General features: G+C 42.5%; 1 protein-coding gene across 1 annotated transcript in view; it reads left to right on the top strand.

The window, feature by feature from the left end:
• The window catches only part of FRAS1 (Fraser extracellular matrix complex subunit 1), a 502,478-nt gene that overhangs the window by 419,002 nt on the left and 71,366 nt on the right, over positions 1-12,110 (top strand). Inside the window, exons 48-51 of the mRNA XM_081584176.1 lie at positions 6,588-6,712; positions 6,993-7,133; positions 8,986-9,213; positions 11,797-11,910. Coding sequence (XP_081440302.1) covers positions 6,588-6,712; positions 6,993-7,133; positions 8,986-9,213; positions 11,797-11,910 — 608 coding nt within the window. The remainder of the gene's footprint in view (positions 1-6,587; positions 6,713-6,992; positions 7,134-8,985; positions 9,214-11,796; positions 11,911-12,110) is intronic.

Raw genomic sequence — 12,110 nt, 5'->3', positions numbered from 1 at the left:
GCCATGTGCACGGGGGAACCGTGCAGAAGACAGACACTAGATTCCTACCACAGAGGAGAGCTGCATTAAGCTCGAGTCCCTGTGTGGGCTTCTTGCAGGGTTGAGGGCCCACAACCTCATGTCAGGGACCCTAAGAACCATCTTATTCTTTTCATTTTGGGAGCTGTGCTGAGCAGCAGATGGGATCTTAGTTCCCTGACCAGGAATCAGACCTGCTCCCCCCACAGTGGAACATGAAGTCTTAACTCCAGACCACCAGGAAAGTCCCAGGACCCTCTTATTCTAAAGAAATCAGAGTAAGGAGTTATATTATCAGGATAGAAACTAAGCTTCTGGGGAAAAGCAACTTCAAAATACAGTACCTTCCACAAGTTTATTTTCTCTCACAGCAAAATCCAGCGGCAGGTGATTCAGTGACCCTCCACGTGAGGCTCCCATCTCTGGTCCAAGGTGACTACTGTATTGTCAGCATCCCCAGCCAGCAGCTGGCAAGAAAAAAACAGTGGCTTCCACATCCATTTCTTCTTTAGGAGAATTACTGGGAACATATCCATTTTGGTCAGATCCTAGTAGCAAGGACATAGGCACATGAGGCTGTGAGGTAGCTGGGAGATCTAGACCCTAACTGGGCATCCAGTCACTTAACTAATAAACAGCAGTTGTTTTTTTAAAGTCAGGGAACAGTAATATTGGACATAGCTGTCTCCAGCCCACACTGGTTCTCCCCTTCCCCAGACATTTATTGAGTAGCTGCAGCAGGAGAAAGCTTGGATCTTGGAAATGGGAGACATATAAGCAAATACGTGCAAGTGTATGGTGGTAGCTGTGACGGTATTGTGTGAGGATGTTAGGAGTCAAGGGGCTGCAAGTGAGTCAGGAAGGACTTCCCAGAGGTGATGATGCTTTACCAAAGGTATTCCTTGGCTTCCTCTCTATCTCCGCCTCTCAGTATTGTGACACCAGCTAAAATTAAACACACCTGGTGTCTTAATTCAGGTCCTCCTGAGAGCAGAGGTGCCTTAGTCTGCTGGGTCAGCTGTCATAAAGTACCACAGACCGAGCTGCTTAAATAGCAGAAGCTTATTGTCTCACAGATGTGGGGACTGGAAGTCCAAGATCAGAGTGTCAGCAGAGTTGGTTCTTCTTGAGGAAGGCTCCATTCCAGGCCTCTCTCCTGGGCTCATAGGTGCCTGTCTTCATGTTCACATGACATTCTCCCTGTACGTGTATGTCTGTGTCAAAACTCCCTCTTTTATAAGGATGTTAGTCAAATTGGCTTAGGGCCCATCCTGATGACCTTACCTTTTTTTTAAAAAAATACTTTTATTTGTTTATTTTGATTTTTCGGCTGTGCTGGATCTTCGTTGCTGCATGGGCTTTTCTTCAGTTGTGGCAAGTGTGGGCTACTCTCTAGTTGCATTGTAAAGCCTCTCTTTGTGGTGGCTTCTCTTTGTTGTGGAGCTTGGGCTGTAGGGTGCATGGGCTTCAGTAGCTGTGGCTCCTGGGCTCTGGAGCACAGGCTCACTAGTTGTGGCCCATGGGCCCAGTTGCTCTGCAGCATGTGGGCTCATCCTGGATCAGGGGTTGAATCCATGTCTCCTAAATTAGCAGGCAGATTCTTTACCACTGAGCCACTAGAGAAGCCCCCCAGTCACCTAATCTTCACCAATTACATCTGCAGTGATTCTATTTCCAAATAAAGTCACATTGTGAGGCACTGAGGGTTAGGACATCAGTGTATGAATCTGGGGGGATACAATTCATTCTGTTAACAGGAGGCTTGGAAGAAAATCGGAAGCAGAGAAGCTGAGAGTCTACCCAGCATGAGCTTGAGGTGGGAACAGGCAGTAGGCACAGAGCCATCCACAGCTGCACTGAAGGAGAGCCAGGGCCATTTCCTGACATCCTATTAGGAAGGCAATTTCTTCAAAGATGCTTTATTCTCACACCACTTCCTTGCCCTGGACTGAACTTTCTCTAACATACTGGCCCTCCAGGGGAGTTAGAAAACTGACAGGGTTAATGTGGGTCTCCATAATGCTGCCAGATACATAGGTTAGCCAGCAGGTTGGTGACTGAAAACACCTTAGATGGGATTAAAAGCCTTCAAGATATTTCAAACAGTAACTACCTGCTGTGACAGTCAGTAGGGACAATATGTTATTAGAAGCAGCATCTTGCCAGGTGAGTGAACAGCTGAAGTCTTCCAATAGCCAATTAGCAACAGCTTAAAAAAATGTTTTAAGTATATAGAGACTGAGAATCTCTGCTTAATAGGACCTCTTAGATATTAATTGTAGTCAATGAACTAAATTCATTCACCAAATATGTTTTGAGAACCTCCCTTATGCCAGACAGTATTCTTGGTGCACATTAATGAAGAAACAGCAAAAATCTTGTCCTCTTGAATCTTACCTTCTAATGCAGCTTGTTACCCTCTGGCGCTTAATTATGGCTATCATTTAAATGCTAATATTAAATACCCCCATCAAAATCAGCATTTCAGATAAGAAAGAGGTTGTAGCCAGAAACTTACTCTATGATTCAAATTTTTAAAAAAATTTACAATGGTGATATTTCAATGGTAGAACTATGAGTGGTTTGTGATTCTTTACTACGTTTCTGTTTCTCACATTTTCTTTAATACTCATGTATCACTTTTATTTGACAAAAAATTAAATGATAAGGGTGAAATCCAAGAGGCTCCTTGTCTAGCCCAAAACAGCTAGATAAGTTTTACAAAAAGCACTCCTAACAGAATAAAAAATATATATATAATAATATATATTATAGTAATTATTAATATATTTATTATTTATATTTATATATTTACAAACATAAATATATAAATATATATTTATAAACATTTATATGTTTATTACTTATATTATAATTATTAATATATTATATATTATATATATTATTAGTTAATAATATATATAATATATATATATAATCTCATTTCAATATGTAATCAACGTAAGATAAAGAAGTACTTGCAGCAGGCCTAACCTTTGGAAGTGAGCAACCTTGAGTTTCAGTCTCAGCACTGCCTTCTTATTAGCTGTGTTACCTCCGACGGGTCACATTTCTTATCCATTTTATTAGTATCATAATCTAGAAAAATGATGCCAACCTTGACCTGCCAGAGCTGTTGAGATAAAAAAAAAAAATCCAGATACTTTCATGGTGTTCTAATGGTTAAGAATCCAACTTGCAATGCAGGAAACATGCGTTTGATCCATGGTCGGGGACCTAGGATCCCACATTTAGACAACTAGAGAGAAGCCTGCCAACTGCAACAAAGACCCCTGTGCCACAACTAAGACCTGACACAGCCAAAAATTAAATAAATAAATACATATTTTTTTAAAAAAAATCTGTATAAGGAGACTTCAAACAATGTTCTACACATGGTAAATACTCAGTGTTTGCTAGATTGAATTGGAAAAGACCCACTAAGATCACTAAGACTACTCATGCACTGCCAGTGGGAATATAAAATAGTACTTCACCTTGGAAAATAGTTTGGCAGTTTCCTAAAAAGTTAAGCATACACCTTACATGTATTCCTACTCTCCCTCTCTTAGCAATTTACCCAGGAAGAATGAAAACTTCCACACAAAGACTTGTGCACAGGTGAAGTTTTAATTGTAGGAGTCCCAAAGTAAAAATAACCTAAATGTCCATGAACAGATAAATGGATAAACAATCTTTGATATAACCATGATGGTGATTGCAGCCATGAAATTAAAAGACGCTTACTCCTGGGAAGGAAAGTTATGACCAACCTAGACAGCATATTAAAAAGCAGAGACATTACTTTGCCAACAAAGGTCCGTCTAGTCAAGGCTATGGTTTTTACAGTGGTCATGTATGCATGTGAGAGTTGGACGATGAAGAAAGCTGAGCACCGCAGAATTGATGCTTTTGAACTATGGTGTTGGAGAAGACTCTTGAGAGTCCCTTGGACTGCAAGGAGATCCAACCAGTCCATCCTAAAGGAGATCAGCCCTGGGTGTTCATTGGAAGGACTGATGTTAAAGGTGAAACTCCAATACTTTGGCCACCTCATGTGAAGAGTTGACTCATTGGAAAAGACCCTGATGCTGGGAAGGATTGGGGGCACGAGGAGAAGGGGACGACAGAGGATGAGATGGCTGGATGGCACCACCGACTCAATGGACATGAGTTTGGGTAAACTCCGAGAGTTGGTGACGGACAGGGAGGCCTGGCGTGCTGCGATTCATGGTGTCGCAAAGAGTCAGACACGACTGAGCGACTGAACTGAACTGAACTGAAGTAAGAAATAATTCATCAAATAGTATATACTATATGTTTCTATTTATTAAAAAATTTAGAGAATATGCCAACTAATCTATAATGACTTCATTTGCTTCTTTGGGATGGAGTGGGGCATAGGAAAAGAAAGGATGGAAGGGTTGCAGAATGTCAGAAACTTTTGGGGTGATGGAAACATTTCACTATTTTGATTGAGGTGATGGTTTCATGGATCTAACAAAGATACTATAAACTTACACTTCAAATATGTATAACTTATTATACATCAATTTCTTCTCAATAAAAAATGTTAAAAAATAAAATTAATCTCAGTACTTCCTTCTCAAGAGGAAGGGAAATCTATAACCTTTTTAAATCAGTCTTAGAAGTTCATAAAGGAAATAGTGAATTAGGTGACCAGTTGATCATGAGAATTCACACAAGTGTTTCCTCATGAGCTGTGAGAATGGATTCACAGCAAGGGAAGAGGTTTAAATGTCTCCATGCATCCAGTCTAAAGTTATTAAATTTTTAAAGAATGGTATGAATTTCTGTCCAGAACCACAAGATGAAACTTATATAAAATGGGGATGGGGAGCCACCTTTTTGCCTGTCAAGAGCTGGTGTAGCAAGCACAGGAATATAAATGCCTCATCAAAAAATTGATGCCTCAATGTTCAGGAGGCTATTGTATCTGAATGACATTTCAGATGATAAAGAGAGATGCAAATGTTAACCACACTGGTTGATGTGTTTTATTTTTAAGATAAAGCAATGATATTAATGTCACAGTTAGATGTAAAATAGTCAAAGTAGAATCTCTTTGTTTCTTTTTTTACAGTAAAGACTAACTGGTCTTGCCAGGATTAGCAATGACGAATATAAATAATAAATTCCAGGAAGCGGCAAATGAATTTCAGGACCAAAGCAAAGGACTGGATTAAATAAATGAATACTCTAACACCCAGAATCAGATAGAGAAAATTTGTGCTGAGAGACTAAATGATATGATTTTGTTTCAGACTTTTCTGTCACCTGAGGATGGACCCCAGGAGCCCTAAGATAGAAGCAAGAATTTGGGGCTGTTTTGCCAAAAGTTGTTGAGCATTTGAAATGTTCAGTTCAGTTCAGTTCACTCTCTCAGTCATGTCCAACTCTCTGCGACACCATGAACCGCAGCACTCCAGGCCTCCCTGTCCATCACCAACTCCTGGAGTTTACCCAAACTCATGTCCATTGAGTCAGTGATGCCATCCAGCCATCTCATCCTCTGTCGTCCCCTTCTACTCATGCCCGCAAACCTTCCCAGCGTCAGGGTCTTTTCCAATGTCAACTCTTCACATGAGGTAGCCAAAGTATTGGAGTTTCAGCTTCAACATCAGTCCTTCCAATGAACACCCAGGGCTGATCTCCTTTAGGATGGACTGGTTGGATCTCCTTGCAGTCCAAGGGACTCTCAAGAGTCTTCTCCAACACCACAGTTCAAAAGCATCAATTATTCTGCGCTCAGCTTTCTTTATAGTCCAACTCTCACATCCATACATGAAAAGATAGAGATGTTATTCATTAGTGAGATACCTTGGCATTATTTAAAAATCACTTCAGGTGTTTTTGTTTTTTTTTTTAACTTTAAAATGACTCTGAAAAATAATTTTCTCTGTATCACGTTTTTGAAAGGTATTGGTTTTCTAGGTCATTTGAGAGTTGAGAAAGAATGATTGCTCAAACCCCAAAGTCATGTGGTAAGTTTTGTTACTGCCATCCTGGCCAAAGTGGTATATGAGAAGCTAGAATCATAGAACTGAGAATGAAAGGGACCTTGCAGAATATCTGATGAAATTATGGCTCCACAATCTCAGAAAAAAGGTTGTGTGTAGCCAAGCGCTCAGACCCCAGTGTTTCAGCATCACACAATATTCAAAATTAGGGCAGGTTTTCAGAAAGGACTACAAGGCGATGGGGGATGTAAAACTTTAGAGTGAGGAGTCTGGCAAAGAAGGCAATGGCTCTACCTTTCACAGTTTGACCTGAATACTTAAACCCCAAGAGAGAAGAGAGTAACATTTATTGAGCACCGGCTGTTGCCTTGACACAGGGTAGAAGCCTAGATAATTAACACATGCTCCCACAGAACATATGCTGTCACAGGGAAAACACGCAGACAACTCTAACCCAAGGTCTTAGAGGGCAGCACATCGATGCTGTAAGAAAAGGACAAAGGACTCTGGTGAGTGTGACATTCCCTTACCTGAGCGCGATGGCTAGCCTCTTGACACCCTTTCTCTGGTTCTCTCATCTTTTACCAGGCATCCAGATTAGTTCCTTTACACAAACTGACCTCACTTCAGGAAACATTCAGTATATCCACTCCAGTGAGACTGAGAAGCATTCAGACTCCTTCAGCTTTACACTCTCCGATGGAGTCCATGAGGTGGGTGAGGAACTCGCTTCCCTCCTTGATGGGTATCAATTCAGCGTCATCTCCTTTAACTGGAGGGCATGGAGCCACTGTTGTTGAGAGAGCTTCGTTTTCCTCTGCTCTCAGCCCAGGACAGAGGCAAAGAGAACTCTCTCTTGCCCAAGAGAACTCACCTCTTTCCTGGTTGGTCAGTCACGCCAGGATCAGTGCAAAAGGGAACGCAGAGAGCGTCTGCCTTCTCCTCGGTGGGTGCTGGGGACAGGTGACCACCTGTGCTTTTCCGCCCTGCTAGGTGGCTCAGACTTTCCGCATCACTCTTCGCCCTGTGGATGACGCGCTGCCCCAAGTGCAAAACTTCGGGATGCGGGTACAGGAGGGTGTGAGGAAGACCATCACGAAGTTTGAGCTTAAAGCGGTGGATGCAGACACAGAGGTAGGAGTGCTCGCCTGGCCTCTCTGGTCTAATGAGATGCCTGTTGCTTTGTACATCCCAAGGGTGGGGCAAGGGGTGCGGGTGAAAGTAATACAAGCATCCTCGCAGGATTAAAAACCAGAACATACCATGGCCTGCTGGAAAAAAAAAAAGCTAATACATTTGAAATCAAGTTGTTTTTAAACTCTTTTGGAAACCCTAAATACGTTTATCCTTTCCCACGATTACACGTTAACTATCATGTTAACAGTCTGACTTTGATTATGATCCACAGAAAATTAGGTCGATGGCATTTTATCCAATTTTTATTACTCCTTATTATTAATGAACAAGGATTTTCTCACCTCTATACTTTTTTCTCCTTCATTGAAACTTCACTGGATGACAACTAATTATTGCAGTTTGAACATTCTCAAAGAACTTGGCTTTATCCAGTAAAACAGGGCATGTTGAGACTAAACTCTTCCTCTCCTAAGTGCTTTCCAATTAAAGTATCTAACATGATTTAGCTCCCATTAAGGGTACCACGCACTTATTAATTAGTTCTATGTATGCCCTTCCCCGTGCCAGCATGCATTCATTTATTTATTCATTCTTTCAGCAAGTATTTATTACCAAGGTCAGCTCTAGATGCTAAAGACAGCCCTGTGAACAAAGCAGATCAAAGTGCTAGCCTTAGGGAGTTTACAACCTTTGGTTAGGGGGACAGATGATAAAGAAAGAAAGAACATAGACTATCGTGTCAGGTGTGATGAGTGCTAGAAATAAAAATAAAGTGACATGAAGGTGACAGAGATTGATGTGTGTGCTGTTTGAGGCACAGGTCAGGGAAGTTTTCTCTGAGTGGCTGATACTTGGGCAGAGATAGGAAGAGAAAGAGCAAGCTGTGGAGTTTCCTGGGAGAATCCCTCTCCAGGCAGAAGAATCAGGAGGGCCAAAGCCTTGTGATCCCATGCGCTTGGAACAATTGAGTAGCCGGGCCAAGGGTCTAGACCCCAGTGAACAAGCAGGAGAGGAAAAGGGTGAGGCCAGAGAGTAACTGTGGGACCAGGTCACAGAGGGCCTTCTTGGCCCAGGTCAGGCCTCTGCATTTTCTTCCAAGTTGGTGGGAAATCATTGGAGAGTCCTGAGCAGGATTTTCTGCATCAGTATTTTTCCTTCTCATGTCATCCTAGAAGCAGTTATTAGAAATGGGAAATTCGTGGGATGAATTGAGAGAGTAGCGTTGACATATATACACCACATGTGTAAAATAGATAGCTAGTGGGAACCTGCTGTAAAACACGGGGAGCTCAGCTGGGTGCTCTGTGATGACCTAGAAGAGGGGGATGGGGGTGATGGGAGGGAGTTTTGAGAGGGAGGGGATATATGTACATAGATGTCTGATTCACTTCGTTGTACAGCAGAAACTAACACAACATTGTAAAGCAATTACACTCCAATTAAAAAAATAGAAATGGGAAGTTATGCTTCTGTTCTGATGCATAGATTCTGTATATGAGTTTTGGAAAAGTGTATGTGCTGGGGGAGGAAAGTGGATGGAAAGGAAGTGAGTGATTTTAAAAGGTCTAGTTCTTACCATCTTAGAGGTTAAAAATTCAAGTTTTCCCCTATGACCCCAAAAGGACAAATTTAAATGTCTTATCGTAAAACAGAAGGCAGCAGAATTAAGTTCGATTGTAGTAACCAATATAATTTCTCTCCTTAGCTTGATTTTTGGTGTCTATAAAGAAAAGGCAGTCTTTGTTTTATAAAGGTCTTTGGGTTTAACTACCCTTGGCCACCTGTTGACCACCACTGACACGTCTGGCTCCTGATACAGAGTTCCCTTCTCTTGTTGCCTTCACGACAGGCCGAGTCTGTCACATTCACAGTCGTGCAGCCCCCACGCCATGGCACCATCGAGCGAGCCACTAATGGGCAGCCCTTCCAACTCACGTCCACCTTCACCATGGAGGACATCTACCAGAACCGGGTCCGCTACAGCCACGATGGCAGCAACTCCCTCAAAGACCGATTCACCTTCACCGTGGCTGATGGGACGAATCCTTTCTTCATTGTTGAGGAAGAAGGAAAAGAGGTGAGGGGCAGAGACAGCAAAGAGGGAGGTGGAGCACAGCAGGCCAGAGGTTGTCTGGAGACTGAACATGGCATTTTTAGGCAAGGAGTAAACCCACTCCAGTATTCCTGCCTGGAGAATCCCATGGACAGAGGAGCTTGGTGGATACGGTTCATAGAGTCACAAAGAGTCAGATACGACTGAAGCAACTTAGCACGCATGTACTCAACACTGCTTGAGTTTTCGTTCCATCACCTAATTGGCCTTGGACAAATGGCTTAACTTCCGTAAGCCTCAGCTTTTCATCTATACAGTGGGCACAAGGACCATCACCAGCTTCCATTGGTCTAAGGATCAAAAGATCCATACAAAATGCTTAACACTATTGGCAAAGACTGAGTACTCACATAAAAGATGGTCATTATTGTTATTATTACTGCTATTATTTTTCCTTTTCCTTTGCACTCACCCTTTGTTCCTTCCTTTTTTTCTTTCAACTGGTTTTTCAATAAGATCACAGGGTTCCAAATCATCTCCTGAGCCAGTCAGAGTTTTCAGTCTCATGAAGAATTACAGTGGCTAAGAGTATGGCTTTTGCATCCAAAAGACACTGATTTAAATTCTGCTTCTGTCACTTACTACCTGAGTGTCTTTGTAAGTCATTTAACCTTTCTAAGCCTTAGCTTCTTTATCTGTAAAATGAGAATATCTACTCCCCTGATTACACAAAGCACTTAGCCCAGTGCCTTACACAGGAAATACAAGAAATAGCCGATAAATTGAGGCTATAATCATCATGGTCGTCACTTTAGGACCAGCTTGTGGAACAAATGAAGATGCTTTTCTTTTGAGGTCATGAAGCTGTCAAGCTTCTCTCCCTTAAGGGAATTGCTCACGTCTAACATTTAGGTGTTCAGAAGAAACTGTAAACATCCCCTTTCACTCTCTTCCCTGCAGTTCTCTTTTTTAGCAGATTTCCTGCAGCACCATAACCTTCCCCTAGGAATAACTGCAACTCAGATGAAAAGTGGACCCCTGACGTCTCACACAGCTGTCTGACTCAGCATAAGCAGTTTTAGTGAGCATGTGATCACACCCTACTGTTTACTTCCAGCATAAGCGAAGGGTCAGCAGCTTCTCTTGGGCCTGCAGTTTTTTTCCTACTTTGATGATGAATGAGTCTTTGCCTGGCCAGGACAGATCCTCTGGTGTGCTTTAGAAACCAACAGCCTGTGAGAAGGTCACTCTCAGTTGGCCGAGGTGTCAGTAGGATGGCTCTTGGGATTTCCCTGCCATTTCAGTGTCCGCACTGCATCTCCACCTGGCAGGTCATCACATTCATTTTCCCTCTCCGATACTGTGGCTGCTTCCCCAGTTCGTTTGACTTTCAGAAGAGGAAAAAAAAAGATTTCAGGATGAATCAACAAGAGGGCCACCTCTCTGATAAACATAAAAGGTCACAGCAGATCTCCAGGGGGAACGTGTCATTTTGAAAATGGAAATTATCTGGGAGGGTTAGAGGAGACTGAAACAGCAGTATCTTGCTGCCCTGCCTGCCAGCTTGTTGTATCAGTTCAGAAATGGGGAGGTACTGGACCAGACTCCCCGTGTATGTTGTGAATATGCATGTGTATATCTGTGTGGTGATAAAGTCATAAGCTGAAATGTATTTGCACTATTCTCACACACACTTTTTTTGGGGGAGTGTGGGGAGTGGTGGTGCTGGGTCTTTGTTGCTGTGAGCAGGCTTTCTCTAGTTGCTACGAGTGGGGGCTACTCTCTAGTTGTGATGCACAGGCTTCTCATTGTGGTGGCTTCTCTTGGTGTGGTCTCTAGGGTTCGTGGGCTTCAGTAGTTGTGACCCATGGGCTTACTTCCTCCACACCACATGGGATCTTCCCAGACCAGGGATCGAACCCATGTCCCCTGCGTTGGCAGGTGGATTCCTAACCACTGGACCATCAGGGAAGTCCTCACAAATGCTTTTATTCTTGACTTCTTCTGCCCCCTTTCCCCATGTGAACAGTTCTTTCTCAAAAAAAAAAGGAAATCTCTTCCTATGAAACATCTTTTCACATTTAGCAGAATCCTACCTGAAGACCTTGACATTAACTAATTTTTTCCTGGCAATGCTGTGCAGCATGCAGGATCTTAGTTCCCCAACCAGGGATCAAACTAGGGTCTGGGAATGCAGAGTCTTAACCACTGGACCACCAGGGAAGTCCCTGACATTCACATTTTAATGATGGAAGTTTTAACAAGAATTATTAAAAGGAAGCTATTTTGTTTATTGTTTCACCTCGGGGAAATATTGAACTCAACTAAAGAAAGCTTAGGTTTGTGAAAACCAACTTCCATAGCAGCTGAAATTCCAGCAAGAGTACCACTTGTGTTTTGCTTTTCTTCTTATATCATTTCTACTTTGTCAGTCAACATTGTCCCTGAAGCCTCAGGAGCTGAGTGGTGATAAGCAATGGAAACTTGCTCAGTTGCCTGTTTTGTTGTGTCAACAGATTTCAGGGGTTCCAGCTTCTGTAAGTCCTAGACCTGACATATTTCAGGTATGTGTGAATGAAGAGTTTTCTTTTTTGACTTCTATCACAGATCATAACAGCAGCACCTCAGCAGTTCTGGGTAGACATCCTCCCAGTGGATGATGGCACCCCTAGGATTGTTACCAACCTCGGGCTCCAATGGCTGGAGTACATGGATGGCAAGGTAAGGCCTTTCCATTTGCTGCTGTCTCACTAACCAACTTGGGCTCTATCCTATTTGTGACAATATGAACAGAACTCCTGTTCAACTAAGATTGCTGAGCTCCATGAGTCTGGTTAGAATTGTATTATAGTTTAAGATGTTCTTACAGAATGACCCCCAAATATAGTAGCTCAAACTGGATAGAAATTTTTTTTTCTCAC

The sequence above is a fragment of the Giraffa tippelskirchi genome, chromosome 1 (genome assembly GCF_054371585.1).
Source record: "Giraffa tippelskirchi isolate mGirTip1 chromosome 1, T2T-mGirTip1v1.2.pri, whole genome shotgun sequence".
Lineage (NCBI taxonomy): Eukaryota > Metazoa > Chordata > Mammalia > Artiodactyla > Giraffidae > Giraffa > Giraffa tippelskirchi.
The sequence above is the reverse complement of the archived record's forward strand: the minus strand, read 5'-3'. Positions and strand labels throughout refer to the sequence as shown.